This window comes from Tursiops truncatus, chromosome X, assembly GCF_011762595.2.
Source record: "Tursiops truncatus isolate mTurTru1 chromosome X, mTurTru1.mat.Y, whole genome shotgun sequence".
In the NCBI taxonomy this organism is placed as follows: Eukaryota; Metazoa; Chordata; class Mammalia; order Artiodactyla; family Delphinidae; genus Tursiops; species Tursiops truncatus.
In genome coordinates, this window is record NC_047055.1 from 86,907,486 (window position 1) to 86,927,557 (window position 20,072).

General features: G+C 52.5%; 1 protein-coding gene and 1 long non-coding RNA gene across 15 annotated transcripts in view; one reads left to right on the forward strand and one right to left on the reverse strand.

Moving 5' to 3' along the window:
- Positions 1-19,380, reverse strand: HDAC6 (histone deacetylase 6). Of its 13 annotated transcripts, none has more exons than XM_073799277.1 (29): positions 19,246-19,369; positions 18,080-18,202; positions 17,849-17,977; positions 17,625-17,713; positions 15,385-15,469; positions 15,256-15,296; positions 14,195-14,291; positions 13,951-14,048; positions 12,855-12,959; positions 12,662-12,730; positions 8,667-8,793; positions 8,505-8,570; positions 8,354-8,413; positions 8,186-8,275; positions 7,556-7,662; positions 7,399-7,466; positions 6,984-7,155; positions 6,762-6,890; positions 6,422-6,590; positions 5,978-6,111; positions 5,378-5,446; positions 5,076-5,268; positions 3,434-3,583; positions 1,934-2,108; positions 1,357-1,823; positions 1,169-1,273; positions 889-1,035; positions 663-791; positions 1-447 (listed from the first exon to the last, which is right to left on the reverse strand). In XM_073799277.1, the coding sequence occupies exons 2-29, from the start codon at positions 18,170-18,172 to the stop codon at positions 379-381; spliced, it is 3,432 nt and encodes a 1,143-aa protein (XP_073655378.1). In that variant the 5' UTR covers positions 18,173-18,202; positions 19,246-19,369; the 3' UTR covers positions 1-378. The 13 variants fall into 13 exon arrangements, 11 of the variants coding, with proteins under 11 accessions (XP_073655378.1, XP_033704951.1, XP_033704949.1 ...); XM_033849060.2 differs by having other exon boundaries at positions 18,062-18,202; XM_033849058.2 differs by having other exon boundaries at positions 18,062-18,226; positions 19,246-19,366.
- Positions 19,325-20,072, forward strand: part of LOC117310116 (uncharacterized) — a 19,463-nt gene continuing 18,715 nt past the window's right edge. For both annotated transcript variants that reach the window (XR_012329280.1, XR_004524364.2), the window contains exon 1: positions 19,325-19,462. This is a non-coding gene — a long non-coding RNA (uncharacterized lncRNA). The remainder of the gene's footprint in view (positions 19,463-20,072) is intronic.

A 20,072-nucleotide genomic window follows, 5' to 3' on the forward strand; every position in this document is an offset into this window, starting at 1 on the left:
CAAGATTAAAAGCTTTCTCCAAGTTTTGTAATAGCTTGTACTTTATTACATATGCAACCCCGCCATACCTGCCAGTTGATCCCCCTCCCCTCCAAAGTATCATCTTTATATCAGCCCCCTCTTGGGGTCACTGAGCTGCTCCTCTTGCCTTCTGGAGCAGAGTAGATGGAGTCCCTTGAGCAGGCAGTGGGAGATCTATAATTGATCACAGTCCTCTTACAAATATATACACTTAAATCAGCACCCTGGGGGAGTTGTAAAGGGTCTTCAGGATGGGATGGAGTGAGGCTACCCCTCATCAAAGGTATAGCTTGGAATGAACTAAGGCTGGTCTATCTTGGGTCTCAGAAGGTGAAGAAGAGGAGCACACTCTGGGATTTAGTGTGAGTGGAGCATGTTCTCCCCAAACTTGTTCTGGTGGGCGATGTTCTTCACAGCTAGGAGAGCCTGAGGAGGAGGCAAGAGAGGGGAGGTAAGAGTGAGCACCCCTCTACCTCAGCCAGGAGGCTACCCCCACTCCAGCCCTCAACCGCCCTGTCTCTTGGCCTATCCCACATGCAGAAGGGTCTCCATTCGCCCCTTATGCAATCACAAAAGGTGTGGGGGGGCAGGGGGGAGTGTGAGTGAGTGTGCACACATTAGAGGGTCTGCCCAGGGCCCACCTTGTGGTGAACGTAGGCCTGACAGTGGTAACACCAGGTAGACAGGTCGGCGTAGCTGAGTACCAGCGGGTGTCCCGAGCCTTCATGGTGTTGGAGCATATGGGCATTGATGTAACGACTGCAGTAGACCTGAGGTTGGGGAGCGAGCATTGGGTGGGGAATCAGCACCCACCTGTGGTTTGCTCCTGCGCCAACCTCCACCCTATCCCTTTCCTCGGCTGCATACCTGGTAGCAAGACAGACACACCCAGTTCTCCTGGAGGGCTCCACAGTCCTGACAAGGTTGGGTCACATCCAGGCCTGCTTCAGGTACAGGGCATACTGCCACCAAATGGGGACACCAGGGCAGTGGTGTTACAGCGTAAAACATGGCCTGGGGGTGGGTGAAACTGAGTAAGGTAGGGACTCCACCTCCCCATTATATGTCCCTATAGCCCATGCTCCTACGTGGAGGCACAAATGGGCATGAGAAGGAAGCCACTGTTCTAGCCTCTCCCAGAGCTCACTTGGTCAGTGTCAGCATGGTCTCCAGTGACATGCATCAGTACTGACTCATTCATGTCCTGACCTCCAGCTGCCTCTCCTAGTAGCTCCTCCTCTTCTGGGGGTTCCTATACACACAGAGATAAGAGATGAATCCGGGAGGCCTGATTCTTGTCCCTTCTTCCCCCTACCTGGGTGTGGTGGGCCTTACCTGTGCCTTGTCTAGTTCCAAGGTCCTGAGATTTCCAGTCAGTTTACTGGGGGATATCTGGGTTGTGGCTCCTTGCATGGGTGACGCTGGAGGAGTCTGATTGTCAGTGCATGAGGCTGGAGGGCTTTGGATCAGCTCAGCTCCCCCCACACCCTCCTCCGAGGTGGTCTGGTCCAGCGTGGCATCCCCCGTGGCTGCCTCTGAGGTGGCCTGGTTCAGCGCAGCAGCTCCTCCCATGGCTGTCTCTGATGACTGGTCCTGAGTGAACTCCATCACAGCTGTCTCTGACGTAGTCTGGCCTGGAGTGGACTCTTTCACAGATGTTGCTGAGGTGGCCTTCCCTGTGCCTGCCTCCAGAATGTTCCCTTCTGGCATGGTCATCCCCTTGGCTGACAAAGGATTGGCTGCCTGGGGTGCCTTCTTGGTGATCAACTTAGAACTGGAGGGTCCCTCTTTATCTTTGACCTCTGGAACCATGGAAGGGAGATCCTTGAGTGTGGGTGCTATCCCTTCTCCCACCTCTAATCCCTGCCCTCCCCTGAGCCCCCACTGCCCGCAGTTCCCCTCACCCACTCACTTGTGACCCGCAAACTGCACCAGTATCTGCGATGGACTTGGATGGTCTCGGAGATCGAGGCCAGGGCCCCTGACAGTGGGGGCCGCAGCAGGGTCAGCAGGGGTGGCGGGTCCCCAAGGAGGGAGTGGGTGCAGGCGGCCATGGACTCCGAGATGGATGTCAGGTTATAACCACCCTTTGTTAAGGAAAAGAGGAGGGAAAGGTATGATGAGGGGGGTCCTCAGGGAATTTGGGAGATGAGATGTCCTGCCTCCCAGTCTCCCCTTGGGGTCCTGCAAGTCTGGAGGGTAGGTACTGGGGACAAGTAAGTAGAACCCACATCTGTCAGATGGACAGCGCCCACTATGTGAGGTGGTTGTTGAGGGGGACAGAATTGTGACATAAAGTGCAAGATAATAATAACCACAAGAATGACAGTACTGATGGCAACATTAGTAAGCGCTGACGTTCATTAAGTGCTTGCTGTGTGCTAGACCCTATTCTAAGCACTGAATCCTCACAACCGCATGTGCTGAATCCGTGCAGGAACCTGCCTTCACAGTATGGGAACCCCTGGCTCTACCCACAGAAGGCGCTGCCCTGCCCTGGTACAGGAACAACTGGTCTTTCTCTCTATGTGAATCTGTATCCTGACCTGGTATGGGAACCCTCTTTTCTCACACTCTACAGGAACCCCAGTCTCTGCTCTTTTTCCAGATAAAGTAACTGCGGCTCACAGTGGTTAGATGACTTGTCTGAGGTCTTAACAGCTGGTAAGAGGCAGCACTGAGGTTGGAACCTGGGCTACCTGAGGAAAGGGTCCACCACCCTGCCCTGCCACATGCAGGCCTGGGCACACAGTGGGACATCTTACCAGCCAATTAATCTCTCTGTGACTTATTGTCCTCATCTGTGAAGGAGTACAAATGACAGCACAGAAGGTTGCTGAGTGGGTTAAACTAATGTACGAACAACGCATAACCATAAGAAGCCACAGCTCTTGCACAGGGCTTACCATGTGCCAGGCACCCCTCCACGATTGGCCCATCCACACCTTACAGACAAGGAAACTGAGGCACAGGGGGTGGGGGCACTGAGTACTTTACAAAAGGTCAGTGAATTTCCTTTGTCTCAGGATTTTGTTGGAGGTAGTTCAAGTAGAGGTAAAAAGTAAAGACGCTGGAGCCAGGCTGCCTGGGTTCAAGGCCTGGCTCCGTCATTATTAAATGTGTGACCTCCAGCTAGTCACCGCAGCTCTCTGTACCTCAGTTTCCCTGATCTTGAGAGAGGAAAATGATGAGGTCAGTAGACCTTACATCACAAGGCTGCTTTGTTAAGTAAATGCATTAATAATGCACGTAAAGTGCCAAGAAGAGTGTCTTGTACATAGTGAGTGCTCAATTAAAGTTGCTAATGCTGGTGTTATTACTAATGCCCACTGTGTGCCCACAACCCCAGGTGGGGACATCCAAGTCTTCCCGACCACCCTCCCACCGCAGGAAGAGGGACCGAGACAGCTACCTCTAGGATAAGGATAATGCGGCCATTGGCCAGGCCCATCAGCAGGTGGGTGAGGTGGGCATAGCCCTCAGGCGACACCTGGCAGCTGCCCAGTGGGTCCCCCCGGGCAGCATCGAAGCCAGCTGAGACCAGCACCAGTTCTGGGTTAAACTGAGGCAGGGAGAGAAGAGACACATGAGCATGAGGGTGGGGGCGTGGGGAGGCAGCAGTTCAGGGAGACCTAGAGACACAGACAAGGACAAACGAAGACATGGCAATGCAAGTCAGAGAGATGGAGACATGGGACCTGGAGCCCGGGAGACACAAGACCAGAGCCCTGAAAATAGGGAGGGGAGGACATGGAGACACAAGAGAGATTCAGAGACGTGGACACATCAGACACAGATTTAGAGACCCGAGATACAGAGATATGGAGATGTGAGAAACAGACGGACAGGGTCATGAAGCAGAGTTGTGAGATGTGGAGACTCATGTCAAGAGATAGTGACATGAGACGGAGAGATATGTCCTCACATACACACCCAAGGGTGAGACCAAGAGGCACACACTCCCCTCCCTGGGTCAAACATGGGACACATGGGCACAACACAGGGTTTTACACACATGGTACCAAAGAAAGGTGCACACGTTTCCATCACAGAAGATGACAACACAGGTGCCACACACAGAAGATGGTCACATACAGTCACATACACCCACACACAATCAGACAGTCTCACACAGACCAGACTATACATAGTACTAGTCACACACGCACACACAGTTTCTCAGAGGGAACAGTAATCCACAGCTACCCCTGCACAAACACAGTCATACACATGCCACCACCACAGTCACAATAGTCACATGTGCTGTTGCACCCACAGGAGGTGGTCGCTTGCACATGGTCACACATACTATTTCATAGAGTTACACACACACAGAGATAGTCACAGCCAACTGTGCACAGACACACATACACATCTGAACACGCATGTCTGCACAGAGGTCACAGAGATGGCGCTCACGTTCATCTACCCTCAGAGTTAGTCATGTACACATGATTTGCCACACATACACACAGTTTACACACGGAGGAGGCAGTTACCTACAGCCACTCACACAGAGTCAGGGAAATGTATATAGGCCATAGGAGAGAGAGATGACTGTCACACACAGCCTTCCACATGCAGAAAGTCACACACTGGCTGTCAGAGAGAGCAATGTCAATGACGTACAATATCACACCCACCACACAGAGCAGCGGTAGTGACAAATAGCTCCCCGTGCAGAGTTTCACACGTGCTCGAACCCCTCTCCACCTGGCATGTGCAGTTCCACAGAGATGGCAGTCACATGGGGCCACCATCACACACAGATAGGCACTAGTGATGGTGTACACACAGGACAGGTACACAGCCAGGCACGCCCCCAGGCAAGACCACCCCCGCACACTCCCAAGTCCTCACAGTTACACACAGAAGGCAGTCACATACAGCCACTGCACAAACATACCCAAAGGCCATCAGAGTCACATACCCTCCCCCAAAGCCATCACAGCAGCCACCTGCAGGTCCTCTCACAGGATCAGTCACTGAGACATCGGACACATGCACGCCTGCTGCCACCCACACAGTCTTGTCACGTGCGTCCTAAATCGTACCTCATAGGCAATGGGAAGCACCAGACGATGCCAGGCAACCAGGTAGTCGGCGTCACCCAAGCGGGGCCCATTCCAGGCCACGTTGACGGTGTAGCCCGTGCCTGCAGCCTGACCTATCTGGCTGCTGGCGCCCTCGTCCCCCATAGGAAAGAAGGCGCCATGATCATAGCGGTGCAGAGAAATGTACAGCACGCTGCAGGAACACGGTGGGAAGGAGGGATGTGCCTGGTTAGCGAGGCACCCATGAGGCATGGCCCGCCCACCTCCCTGACCACACCCCACCCCCTGCCGCAGCCCCTCACCTGGGGTCCTCCTCAAATATGTGCTGAGTTCCATTACCATGATGGACGTCCCAGTCCACGATCAGGATCCTGAGGAGGGAGGGGACAGCTTCTCAGTTACCCCAGGACACTTGCCCCCTGGGGGAGGGCAGGGACTAGACCCCTGGAGTCTGTATGCAGGGGCATTTATTGTGGATGGGAGGACCCTGGGTCCCTGGGGAAAGCACTGGGTAGCAGGCTTGTGGGTCCTATCAGAGTCCTAAGGGCTTCACTGTGGGCCCGAGCAAGTGCTCAGGGCCAGATCCCGGGCCTTGTATGGGTAAGTGCCAGGGGCTAGACTGTGGGTCTTTTGAAGGAAGCACCAGAGGCCGGACCCTGGCTTCTGTTGGGATAGTCATCAGGGCCAGAAATTCTGGGAAGGGGACCCTAGATGCTGTTTTATAAGCACCTGGTTGCCGCAATCTGGGGATCCTATCTGGGTAAGCACTGAAAGGCTAGATCCTTGGTCCTTTTCTGGAAGTGCTGGGCAATTGGACCCTTGGGTGGTTCAGGGTAACTTTGGGGGCTGTACTACAGGGCCTGCTGCGTAAGCACCAGGCGGTGGGGGCAGGGAGCACTTACCGCAGCGCACGCCCACTGACGGCCTGGGCATGGCGAGCAGCCACAGCCACAGAGTTGAAGAAGCAGAAACCGCAAGCGGCATCCCGCTCTGCATGGTGGCCGGGGGGACGCACCACAGCAATGCCATTCAAAACCTGGGGGAGGGGCAGGGAACAAAGATTAGACCACCCACCTTCCCCGCTTTCCCTTCCCTTTCCTCTCCTCTTCCATCTCTCCTGTCCCTCTACTATTCCACCAGCTGCTAGGGGCCCCCAAGCCTGTAGCCCCCATTCCACTGGGTGCACTTCCCCAGGAGCCAGGCCTCTGGTGAGCTGGGATCTCCTCCCATTACATGCCCCCTTTCTTCAGGCCTGGCCCACCTCTCAGAGCCGCCTCTTTCCCCACCCTCCACCCCCAGGACTTCCTCTCCTGGAGCCCAAGGTCCCCTCCCCAAAGTGCAGGCACCTCTCCTGCCAGCACAGCCTCCACCAGGCGGCAGGCGGCGCCAGCAGCCAGCTGCGCACAGGTGAAGGTGCTGGGGCAGATGTAGATGGAGTCATAGCTGGCGCCCTCGCGGTGCAGCTCCCGGGTCTTCATCTTCTCCGTGGCCCGCAGACGATCCACGTGCTCAGCACTGGAGGCACAGAGGGGGCACTCAAGGGGACAGCCAGGTAACTCTGCCCCCTCCACGTCCTCTCCTGTGTCTCGCAGCAGCTCCACGTAACAGAGTTAAGCCCAGGCTCCAGCCCCCAGGGTGGCTTGCGTGCTCTGAGGCCCCACCCCAACCGGGCCACAGGGGTCTGACCTGTGGCAGGTGAGCAGCTCAGCGTCCGTGGCTGGACGTGCGGGCAGGGCGAGACAGCGCCCGGCAAGACCCAACTCCTCCAGGTGGTGCATGATACGCTTGATGCGCTGAGGCGTCTCGGGATGGTGGCTAGGAGTGGGGGAGTCGGAGGCAGGGCTTAGTGCGCTTGAAGTGGGGGCTCCCTCCCCTCCTCCCACTTAGCCCGGCTCTCTGACTGCATACTTGTCCCACAAGTTGTAGTGATCCATCATCTGTGGGTCATAGACCAGCCCTGTGCGAGCCTGCAGCACCGGCCACGTCAGGATTGGGAGCTCAGGGGGCTGCCATGGTCCCTCCGCCTCCTTCTCCTCCACATCGTCCCCCTCCACAGTGTCCTCCTCCTCCAGGGTCTCAGCTGCATGGGGAGGCCACATTCACCCTACTCCTACTCCCCCACCCTGGATCCCCTTAATACTCTGGAACTCAGTTTACCCAAACCTAAAAAGGGGTGGGAGGCCTGAAACCAGGGCCCAGTGAGAGAGGGCCTGACCCTCCCCCACCAAGGCATCGAGGAAAGTCAGAGTGGGGTCTGGAGGAGTCTCCTCCCACAGCTCCTTCCCTGCCCAACCCCCCACCCAGCGCACTCCCTGACAACTACCTGATCTCACGAAGACCTCCCAGAAGGGCTCAAGGGCTTCCAGAGCACAGGATATAGACGCCTGGGCACTGGAGGGCAAGGGAGAGGAAAATGTGACCAACTGGCCCCTGAGTGGGTAATGAGGGGCCTACTTCTCCCCTCCTCCACCTGGGCTCACCTCGGGCAAGGGGCGCCAGGGAACTCCAGCACGGGGCAAGGGTCTCCCAGAAGGGTGTGGAGCGAGGCGCTGACGCCCTCAGCCAGGGAGCGGAGGTTGTAGCCACCCTGGGAGAAGGAGTTCACATGAGGGAGGGCAGGAAAGAACCAGATGTTACCAGAGAAGAGTAGGGTGTTGTCAAGCAACAGGGCATTTTTTTTTTTTTTTTTTGCGGTACACGGGCCTCTCACTGCTGTGGCCTCTCCCGCCGCGGAGCACAGGCTCCGGACGTGCAGGCCCAGCGGCCATGGCTCACAGGCCCAGCCGCTCCGTGGCATGTGGGATCCTCCCGGACCAGGGCACGAAGCCACGTCTCCTGCACTGGCAGGCGGACTCTCAACCACTGCGCCACCAGGGAAGCCCAAGCAACAGGGCATTTGAAGGCTGACTTCATTTCATGTGCTGGACAGTATTATGGGATGATTACTACTATTCTAACGACCATTTTACATAAGGAAAGCAGAGGCACAGGGAAGCTGAGTGACTTAGGAGAGGTTGTTCAGCTAGTAAGTGGAATTGCTGGGACAGGACTGAAAGTTGTTCTTATGTCTTCCAGGATCCACGGGCTGAGAGACGAAGTGAGTCACTCACCTCCAGTGAGAGGATCAGCTTGCCTCCTGCCAGACCCATGAGCAGGTGGGTTAGCTGGGCGAACCCTGCCGGAGTGGCGGCCATCTCGCCCTGGAGGGACGAGGAGGGTCAGCCCTGCTCTGTGCGGCCCCCTTCTGCCCTCCTGCCATCCCAGTGCACCTGCCTTACCTTGGGGTCCCCTTGGAGGGCATCAAATCCAGCAGCTACCAGGACCAGCTGGGGCTGGAACTGAGAGGGAAGGAACTACATGAGGCCACCTGCCCTCACGGCCCTTCCCTCAACATCGCCTCTGCCCCAACACACCCCAGACCCCCAGGACCTCAAGGGAAACTGGCAGCAGGACGTGCAGGAAAGCGGCGATGTAGTCGGCATCTCGCATCCCCACCTGCAGACAGGGAGGCATGATGGGGACGTCCTGCCATCTGCCTTGAAGGGCAGGGGTGGGCCTCATTTTGGGGGCAAAGGGTGGGCAGATACTGACCTGGTTCCAAGGCACATTGATGGTGTATCCCTGGCCTTGGCCAAAACCTGTGGTGGACCAGTTGGAGGCTGTAAGGTGGGGCCAGAACCGACCCTGCTCGTAGCGGTGGATGGAGAAATAGAGGACACTAGAGGCAGAGAAAAAAAAGAGGTGCGGGTTGAGGAATCGGTCCCCCCAGAAACCCCCAACCCACAGCTACCACAGTTGACTCAACCATTCATTCATTCTCTCATTAATTTCCCCATGAATTCTTTAATTCATACATTCATTCATTCTTCCATTCAGTTGCCAGCTTATTCATCCTCTCATGCATTAATTCTTCCATTTATTTATCCATTACCTCACTCACTCATTCATTTGCTCTCTTACTGAAATTGCTCCCTCAGCAAACACTGCTGCCCCTCTCAGTGCCCACCCAGTTCTAGCTCTGACACCCTGAGAGCTATCAAGTCTATCCCACCCCCTAGGGCTCCTGACCCTGTGGGGGACTCTAGATCATGCTTGCCCAGCCACCAGCAGGACAAACCCTGTGACACTGGAGGCCCACAGAGGCATGAGACTCTTAGTTGGCGGGAGCCGGCTAAGGCTGAAAAGAACGCCAGGCAAGGCTAGGGAGCTTAGTATTTTCCCTGAAGGAAGTGGGGAGACTCAGGGCCTAGGGGTTAGGAGGGGTGGGACTTGGTTCTGTACGTGGAGCTGGAGTGGGGATGCTGGCTGGGGCTCCATGAGGCCAGTGAGGGGGCAATTCCTTGTCTCCAATACCTTACAGGCTACCTCTACTATTTCTTCTATTTTCTAGGTGAGAAACTGAGCACTCAGAGCAGTGAGGGGGGCTGACACAGAACAGATACTGAAAAGACACAATGGTATATGTTCTGATAGTAAGCCAAGTAGGAGGGCTTGATTCTGACTGAGGCGATCAAAATGAGTATCTCTCATCCATCCTTCCATCCATCTGTTCATCCACCCCCTGCCTTGTTCCAGAAAGGACTTAAGGCAGCATTTTTTTCCTTTTTTAGGGAAATGCAAGAAATAGTGGTAAGCAATAAATCTAGACAAACTTAACAGTCACATTTTAATAAATGTTGATAATACAGTTGTGAAATTAAATGCAATTGGTATACAAGGATTTTTGGAATTGGGGGATAAAGACCATGTGAAAGCTCTGGTCTTGAGGAGATGGGAGATGACTGTTTTACTTTTTTTTTTTTTTTTTGACTGTTTTACTTTTGACTCTAACAGATAAACATACAGTAGAACATAAATGTTATCATCAGGAAAGATAGGAATAAAGAAAAGATTTGAAGAAAGTCCACCCCACAAGAGAGCCACCAAAGTCAACAAACAGAAGAACTAACACCCAGGAAATTAAGTTTATAAAGCAAATAGAAGGAGATTTTAAAATAAGTTCAACTGACTTCCAGTAAAAGAATGGTGGACTGATAGCACAGGTATACCTCCTCATTATCCTACAATCCTAGTCAAAAGATAGCAAAGGAATTTTAAACAAATATCAACCCAGGAAGACAGAAAGTGGGAGAAAGGATGTCAGACAATTAGAGACTTCAACACATCTCTGGAAAGTAGTCTGAGGCTCCAGGGGCCACAGCAGGCCCTCTCCCATGCTGAACAGGTTGGGAAGTCACCCAAGACAATCTGAGGTTTCCCTTCTGGAGAAGTCAAGCACAGATCCAGGTCAATGCTCACAAAATCAATTCTGAATAGCCAATTCACTGAATAACCAATTCACTAAATTTACTTGTTTCTTTTAACTACTAAGCTTTAGTTTACTAAATGAATTCTTGTTAATTTTCTTAGGCATAATAACAAGAATTCCTTAATGTCATTAATCATTCTTTTTCGTTTTAAAAGTGCACTGGAGGCAATAGCTGTGTTATTTTGTGGATATATGACTATATGCATAGATATGAAGAATTGTGAATATATTCAATGCATTCTTCTTTATGAATAAGAATGTATAAATGAAAAAAATCTATCCATGACCTTCAATCTCCCAGGTCCCCATCTCTCAATCTCTTAACTCCATCAGGAGGGTCCTGGCTGGAGACAAATTGGATAGCCCTTAAAATACTATTATGGGGCTTCCCTGGTGGCGCAGTGGTTGAGAGTCCGCCTGCCGATGCAGGGGACACGGGTTCGCGCCCCGGTCCGCGAGGATCCCACATGCCGCGGAGCAGCTGGGCCCGTGAGCCATGGCCGCTGAGCCTGCGCGTCCGGAGCCTGTGCTCGGCAACGGGAGAGGCCACAACAGTGAGAGGCCCGCGTAACGCAAAAAAAAAAAAAAAAAAAAAAAAAAAAAAAAAAAAAAAAAAAAAAAAAAAAAAAAAAATACTATTATGAAGACAAGGAAAACAACTAAACTAAAGCTTAGTAGAGCATAAACACAGAGAGGAAGAAAGTGCTCTTGAAGCTTAAAAGAAGGAATGGAAGGTAAAGTTGAGGAAATCTCCCAGGACACTGAGCAAAAGGAAAAAAGAGACAGAAGACATGAGATAAAAAATAAGAGACACAGAGGATCAACCCAGGAAGTCTAACATCTGACTAACAGAGAGACCAGAGAGGACACAGTAGAAGAAATCATCAACAATCTAATAGAAGAAAACTTCTGAGGATTTAAGAAAGGCATGAGTCTTCAGATGCAAAATATCTACCACTGGTAAGCAGAATGAGGGGCAGGGTGAAAATTCACAACACCAGGGATAATAGAACCTAAAACCTCCCAGAGAGGAAAATATATCGGAAAGGAATGAAAATCAGACTGACATCTAGACATCTGTCAGCAACACTGAATGGTGGAAAATAATAAAGCAATGTCTGGAGAACAACCAACCTAGATTAGATAATGGGCCACAGGAGCTCAGGAACCATGAGAATAAGTGGAATTTATGCAGTCAATTCAATAAAAGGCTGGATAAAACAGCAACTATTTAGTAGTGTCCCCTACTGACAAGGATGGGCTCAATCACTTTCTGCAGGAAGGGTAAGGTGGTTCTCTTTCTGGAGGGAAGTCTGGCACTAGATTCTAGACTTTCAAGCACAGTGACCCTCTGACGAATTGGAAATTCATCCTACAGATATACTCAGAGGAGTATAAAATTATATATTTACCAGACTATTCACTGTAGAATTATCTGTGGAGCAAAGACTAGGAAGACCTATAAACGTCCTGGGGTTAAATGGCCAAAGGTATAGCCATACAATGGAACACTGTACAGCTCTTACAAAGAACAAGATGCTTTTCAGAGGAACTAACATGGAGAGGTGTCCAAACCATGCTGTTAAATGCAAAAAGCAAGTTGTTGAAGAAAATGTAGTGGTAGTATGTTAATAATAATAATGATAATGATGAATATTCGTACATCTACAGGAAAAATTCTGTAACTATCAACAGTTACTTTTGACGTGATAAGAATTACAGGAGACTCACTGCTTTAGACGTTTCGATATTTAATTTTTTTGTTTGATTTATGGCCATGCCATGTGGCTTATAGGATCGCAGTTCCCCGACCAGGGGTTGAACCCCAGCAGAGGCAGTTAAAGCCCGGAATCCTAACCACTAGGACACCAGGGAACTAACTCCCTTTAATTTTTTAAAGAAATAAAATTTGCAGTATTGTCATAATCGGAAAACATAAAGTAGTAATTTGAGGTTCACTCCAGCTCCAGGATAAATTGGTGAACGAGATCTCCAAGCATTTGTAGGCTCAAATCTCGTCTCTTCAACTTCTTCTCTCTATGACCTCTTAACCTGTAAGCCTCAGTTCCCTGATCTGTAAAATGGGGAACCCAACAGTCCCTGCCTCAGAGTGAAATTAAGAGACAGCAGACACACAGAGGGCAGTACCAAGCCTGTTGCCAGGGCAGGCCCAACAAATGTGAATGCTTCCCCTTCCCTCCTGGGCCCCTTCTGGCTGCGCCTGTAAAGGTGGCGGGTGGCTGGGAGTCTAGCATCTAGGGTGGTACTCCGGGCATACCTGGGGTCTTGGTCAAAGGTGAACTGTGTTCCTTGACCGTGGTGCACATCCCAATCCACGATAAGGACCCTGTGAGTGAGAGAGAGGGGGGCACTATGTAAGAAGATCAAGGAGCATCTGGGGGAAGTGCCTAGACCAAGATACCCAACCCTGTGCCACCCTCATTACACCCGCCCTGCTGCTTGCTGCTGACCTCTGAATGTCATGCTTCTGTTGAGCATAGCGGGCAGCCACAGCCACGTGGTTGAACATGCAATACCCGTCCATGAGACTGTGCTGGGCATGGTGTCCAGGAGGCCTGGGAAGGGCAGGGAAGGCCACAGATTGATGGTGGTGAGGGGTCCTCCTCTTCAGAGATGGACTCTTCCCTGCTCTCTAATCCTGGACCACCAACTCCCCCAGTGCCGATGCCTGCACATCTGCCAGGAACTGAGTAATTGGGTCCCTCAGATCCTCACCCCCAGTCTACTCTTCTCTCTCTGAAGGAAATTTGATAATGCTCATTAAAATTATCAATGCATACACCCTCATACCAAGTCCTTCTGCTCCTGGGGACTTAGTCCACAACCTATATAACAAAAAGGGTGAAATAACATGTTTATAAATGGATGATATTTGGTGCAGCATTTTTTGGAAACAGCAAATGATTGGAGAGAACCAAAATGCCCAGTGGTAGCAGGCAGGTTAACTTACTGTGCATTTGTATAATGGCGTTCTACATGGGTCTAGGCTATACACTGTTAAGAGAAAAGCTTTCCAAGATATATAAGTGAAAAACGCATGATACAGGGAGTGTGTCGAGTGCTACCATAATTTGTGGCTAAAAAAGGGGAGGTAGGAGAAAAGCTACGTCTTCTGCATTTCATCACTTCTGAGATGCCAATGATGAGAAGATGTACTGTGATTTTACATGCCAATAACAAAGCAGAAAATGCTGCCAAAGGAATTCTGAGACACCGTTGTTTATAAGATGCATCTGGATTTCAAGATGTTTCAAATATGAAAAAAAATATACATCTTAGAATCAACAAAATATGGTATTTATTCCATGAATGGCACAGACTATTTCTGGGAGGACACAAGAGTCGTTGGTGACAGCGACTGCCTCCAGGAGAGGAAGCAGGTGTCTGGAGACGGGGGTGGGGAGGACTTTTACTTGTACCGGACCCCCAACCTTTTTTAACATTTGATTCTTGAACCATGTGAATATACTTCCCATACCATTACCTTTTACATTTGAGAGAGGAATTTTTTGTAAAGTAAAAAAGCCTTATGCTAGTGGGTCCTACCTGATGATCGCCATGCCATTCCGGATCTCAGCCCTCAGGACTGCATCCACCAGCCTGAGGACGGAGCCTGAGGCCAGGCAGGCGCAGGTGTATGAGTTCTGGAGAGACAGTGGGGAGCCAGAGAGGGAGTGAGGGAGATAGCAGCCCTGTCCACTCAGCTGCCCCGCTCCAAGGTGGGGTGGATGTAGGGATGGGGGACCCCGGGATTGCCACCACCCTCTGCCCTCACAGTTCTCATCCATACCGGATGCAGATAAACTGAGTCATAGGTATCTGCTAGGACACGGAGTTCCCCCTCATTCATGTACTGGGTCGTCTCCATCAGATCAATGTATTCTAGACTGGGTACATAGATGGGGGATGGGATTCAGGGGCCCGCCTCCCTCCCTGGCCCTGAACCAGGGCCCTATCCCCTTCCCAGCTGAGTCCTCCATGCACCAAACCCCTGGACAAGTCAGGCCTCCTCAACTGTCAATCCAGGGAATAGCTGGGATGTAGGATACCTTCCCTGCTTCTTCCCCAGCCTGCCTCATTTCCAGTAACAACCCTTGCCCTCTACTCTGGCCACATCAAATCCTACCTCCAGGTCTTTTTTTTTTTTTTTTTTTTTTTTTTTTTTTGCGGTACGCGGGCCTCTCACTGTTGTGGCCTCTCCCGTTGCGGAGCACAGGCTCCGGACGCGCAGGCTCAGCGGCCATGGCTCACGGGCCCAGCCGCTCCGCGGCATGTGGGGTCTTCCCGGATTGGGGCACGAACCCGTGTCCCCTGCATCGGCAGGCGGACTCTCAACCACTGCGCCACCAGGGAAGCCCAGTACCTCCAGGTCTTTGACCAGACAGTTCCAGCTGTCTGCATCTCCCTTTCCTCAGCCTTCTGTTTCATGGGACTCATTCTTTTTCTCCTCTTAAAGCTCAGCTAAGATACCCCCTCTGCCACACTAACTTTCCTTGAGCCATACCACATCAGGACTCTTACTCTGGGTTCCTTCAGCCCCCTGGGGGAACCCCCTGATCTGTCCACATATCCATCATCTGTTTACACATCAGATTATAATAACAAAAAGAGCTCATCAGGGACTGATGATATGTCAGGCACCATTCTAAGCACCCGACACATATCAAGCCCTCCTGAGGAGCTCATGTTTACTAGCCCCCAAGTTACAGGTGATGACACTGAGATTCAGAAAGGCTCAGTGACTTGCCCAAGACCACAGAGCCCATGACATTCCTTCCCAAAGCATCTGGCCTGCCCTGGTTGGCCCAGGGCAGCCTCCTCCCCATCCCTACAAGGCCCCTAAGCCTTCACCTGTGAACCAACATCAGCTCCTCCTTTTCGGCAAATCGGGCCTGGGGAGACATGAGGAATAAAGTGCTAAGGCTCAGGCTGTCCCACCAGCTGCTGCCCTCTGCCCAGGATGTCGGCTGGGGGACTCACCTGAAAGGACACACAGCGATCCAGGAGGCCCTCCTGGATCAGATGCTCCTTGATGGCATGGAGCCGCTCAGGGCCTTCAGGGAAGCTGGGTTGACAGAGATACAAATACAGATATAGATACAGATATATATGACACTGGTGAGCACCACATCTGTTTCTGCACATCTTCCCCATCTGCCCTTCCACAGCTGCTGACGCATGAAACTTTGGAGTCATCCCTGGCGTCTGTTGGTCTCTGTTCTCATGATATATGCAGAGCCTGGCCCTCTCCTATCACCCCCACTGCTGCTACCATAATCTCTCGCCTGGGCTATTGCACACAGCTGGCCTCCCAGCTTCTGCCCTTGCTCCCCCAACAGTCCTTTCTCTGCACAGCAGCCCAGACACTGGTTAAAACTCAAATCAGGTCACGTCCCTCCTCTACTCAAAAACTTCTCCTGGGGCTTCCCTGCTGGCACAGTGGTTGAGAGTCTGCCTGCCGATGCAGGGGACAGGGGTTCGTGCCCCAGTCCGGGAAGATCCCACATGCCGCGGAGTGGCTGGGCCCCTGAGCCATGGTCGCTGAGCCTGCGCGTCCAGAGCCTGTGCTCCGCAGTGGGAGAGGCCACAACAGTGAGAGGCCCGCGTATCGCAAAAAAAAAAAAAAAATTCTCCTGGCTCCCAGCTCACTCAGGGTAAAAGCCAATGTCCTCCCCATGCCCCAGAAGGCCCTTGACGACCTGCCCCATCCCCTCTTTGACCCCTATCTCCTACTGCTCTCTCCATCACTCACTGCTTCTCCTACACTGGGCTCCTCCCTGTTCCTCAGTCAAACCAAGTACGTTTCCACTAGCTCTTCTTCCTGCCCAGGACAATCTTCTCCCAGATGCCTCCATAGCTCACTCCCTCACCTCCTTCAGATCCCTGCTCAGATAGTAAGGCCTTCCTTGATCATCGTATTTAAAACTGAAGAGTCCCCTCCACTGCACTTTCTGCTACTCTCCCTCCCGCTTCAGTGTTTCTCCACAGCACTTCTCTTTCTAACACACTTTATCACTTGCTTTTTCCTTGTTTACTATCTGTCTCCCTCCTCTAAAATGTAATCTCCACAAAGGCAGGAGTTTTGTTTGTTTTGTGTACTGCCTGTCCCTAGCGCCTCAGGAGACGGTAGATATGTATTCAATAATGAAGTCTTTTGCCATCCTGAGTCTTCCACTGGGATAGGGGAGATAGATACTAAACTAGTAAACACATAAGTATAATAATGGACAAACAACGGCATGGGCTAGGAATATCTTGATGCTCAGGTGTGGCGGAAGGGGAGTGGCTAGGCAAAGTCCTCTCGGAGGGTCTCCTTGAGATGTGAATGTTAACTAGGAGACAAGTAGGTGGAAATGAATCTCTGGAAAAGGGATTGGCCAGGGTAAAGGCCTGAGATGAGAGAGTGCCTCGCATGTTGGAAGAACAGCAAGGGGATCAGTGTGTGTGAAGTGAAGCAAAGCGAATGAGGGGGAGGATTGGCTGACGAGGTCACCGTGGTGATATGGAGCCAGATCACATGGAACCTTAGAGGCCAGGATGAAGAATTTGAACTTTACCTTCAGGGTAACGCCCTGCCCTTGAAGGACTTTAAGAGAGAGAATATCATCTCGTACATATTTTTTTAGGCTGTTGTGTGAAGAACAGGCAGCAGGGGTGAGGGTGGAAACAGGGAGGCCTCTGCAAGTCTAGGTGAGTGATGATGGTGGTGGCAGTGGAGGCGGTGAGGAAAGGTCAGATACTGAATACATTTCAAACACAGAGCCAAAAGAATTTGCTGATGGATTGTAATGTGTGACTGAATGGGAAGTGTAATTCTTCCATTTCAGCACAAACATCCCTTCTTCAAGGAATCCTTCTGGGAACCCTGGATGCTAGTCTAGGGTCCTCTATTAAACACTCTTGAAAGCTCTGGTCTTAGGTCCTCCTTCATTAAACACCTCACACTGCTGATGGCGGTTTAGTGACCTGCTCTCCTACTCATCTGTCAGCTCCCTGTCGGTCTTGTCTGACACATTTGTATCACCATCTCCGGCACACAGAAGGCACTCAATAAATGTTTGTTGACTAAATGAAAACAACCCATTCAAGCCTGAGCCCCATCTCCCTAAATCATCTGCTTCCATTCTCTAGGCTAGATTAAGACAGGATTCGTTCTTCTAATGGGCTCTAAGTGTTTGTCTTTGTATGGCTTGGGTATGGCCTGGAGGAGCCAGCCTCACCTGTCATCCCAGAGGCAGTGGAATTCATTTAGCTGCTCATCGAACACCAAGCCAGTGCCAGACAGTGTCCTGGCCTCCCGGTTCAGATCCTGCAAGGAAAAAAAATGGGAGAGACTGATGCACTGAGGGCCTGAGTCAGAGGGAGCATCCCACACTGTCCAGGATGGAGAAGCTCAGGGTTTTGATTGTCACAGGAGGTTAAATTGCGGCCAGGCCCCTCTCACCAGCCCTTGCAGCCCCACGACTAGGTCTTGCTCGGCTGCTTGACTAAGCTTCTTCATTCTGCCTTTCTTCTTTACCTCCGCTAGATTGGGGCTGGAGCGGAGTATGGCACCCTTTTTAACACCTCGCTTCTGCCAAACAGAGAGAAGGGTCAGAGTCCAACGCACGGTCCGCTGCTCCCCCTCCCCCTCATCAGGGCAGGTGTGGGGCCTCACCGAGGTCTGGGGTCTCACCGAGGTGACGCTGGAGTCGTGGGCGGGGGGATGGGGATTGTGCCTACTCCTTCGCTGTCTGGTTGTGGTGGAATCCTGGCCGGTGGAGGTCATGGCTGGGGAGACTTCACCCCTCACGCGTTTCTTGGGGGTGGGGTGGAGGTGACTCTGAAAGGGCCCAACGCCCTGAAAACCCTACATCCCAGCCCTTCCCAGGCCCCGCCCCCTACGCTAGTCTCTATCCCTTTTGCTATCTATTCCACACCACCTTCTAAACTCTGCCTCTGAAGGCTCTCTCCCTCCAGCAGGGTGTCCATTCTACCTGGTCCCGCCCATTCCACTAGGCTCCACCCCTTTAACACTATTCTTTCTCCTTTCAAAGTCTTGCCCTTTCACAGAGCAATTAACCCCCTGGCTCAGTCCGTTCTAGAGCCTTCCCTTTCCAGCTAATCACCGCCCCTTCCGCTCTATCAAGCCCCATTCCCAGACCCTTTCATTCCTCAAAGCCTCGCCCAGACCCCACCCCTTCTCAAACCTGCCCATTCCAGCCAATCTCCCGGGATAATCACCCACTCTTTCACTCAGCCAGACCCAGCCAGGGCCCCGACTCCACCCTTAACGATCCACTTAACTCCACCCCTTTTCGGCCCGACCGGCACCTTCCACTTGGCTAGATCCCGCCCCTAACGTTTCAACAAGCCCAGCTCCTCAGGGGACTGCCCCTTTCCTTCCACCAGGCCCCACCCCCTACCCAGGCCCAATCCCTAACGCCTCACCAAGCTCCTTCAGCCAGTTCCGAGCCACCTCCCGCTAGCCCCTCCCCCTTCCCGCCCCCGCCGTCGACGCGGGCGCAGCCCCTTTTTCAAACTCCGCCTTTGGCTTACGCCTCAAAATTCCCTGAGCACCCTCTTTTCCGTTGGGCCGGGGCTCTCTACAGCCCGCCCCAATCCCTCCCACACTGGGGGTCTTGCCGCAAGGCCGCGCCCCTCGTGCGGGCCACACCTCCCGCGAACTCACAAACTGCGGGTCTGCGCGGGAGCTGGCGTCGCAGGCCGTGCTGCGTCTGTATGAAGCGCGCGCCAGCGGCTGGACGATGCGCTCGGGGTCAACCTCGCCCCTCCCCCAGCCACCGCCGCTGTCGTCCTGGCGGCCATGGCCGCCGTCCCTCCGTCCCTGTCAAGTGTTACCTTAGGAGCCCTCCGGACCGGCGCCAACTGTACCGTGCGATTAACTCAAGAGTGCAAGCAAGCAAGGCCGTTAGAAAGGGGCGTCTTCTCTCCTCCCAGTGGCTTCCCGCGGGACGCGCCGTGATGACGTAGTGAGGGCGGGCTGGTGGGCCTGGAGCGCGGTGGGAAGTGGACAAGGCTGGTGGCGGCCAAAATGGGAGTGGTGATGTTAATAAATGTGAGGATTTTCTGAGTTCATATTCGCTAAGGTGGTACACAGGAAGCACTCACCAAATGTTAGCTATTAATATTCTGCCGGGAAAATGAATGGTGGAGCGGAAGGAGTCTTAGTAGAGGCAAATAACTGTGATGATAGCAAGTAATATGTGACAGGCATTGTCGCAGGCCACAATTCTATGAGGTAGTTCCTTAAAGCTGTTTTGAAGATAAGGAAACTGAGGTTATGCGACTTAGCCATGTGACCTTGAGCAAGTTACTGAGCATCTCTAGGCTGCAGTTTCCTCATCTGGAAAATTGTGGTAATTATAGTGCCGGAGCCAGAATGGACCTCAGGAGGGGAGTTTTTCTTTAGGCGGCGGCTCTCCCTGTCGGCTCCCTCCACTGGGTCACCTCTGCCCCCAAGCTGTAATAGAAAGTATGTGCCTAGGGGGTAGGGGGAGTTGCCACTGTGCACCACCCCCGAACTCCCCCCCACACTGTGTCTAAATGCCTAAATGTCAGACCCGTAGGAGGCCGGTTTGTCCTCCTAATCTCCCTCTCTCATTCTTCACCATTTCCTACCGGGCTGTAGGCTGGGGAGGGAGAGATAAGCGGTCTGGGGTTCAGCA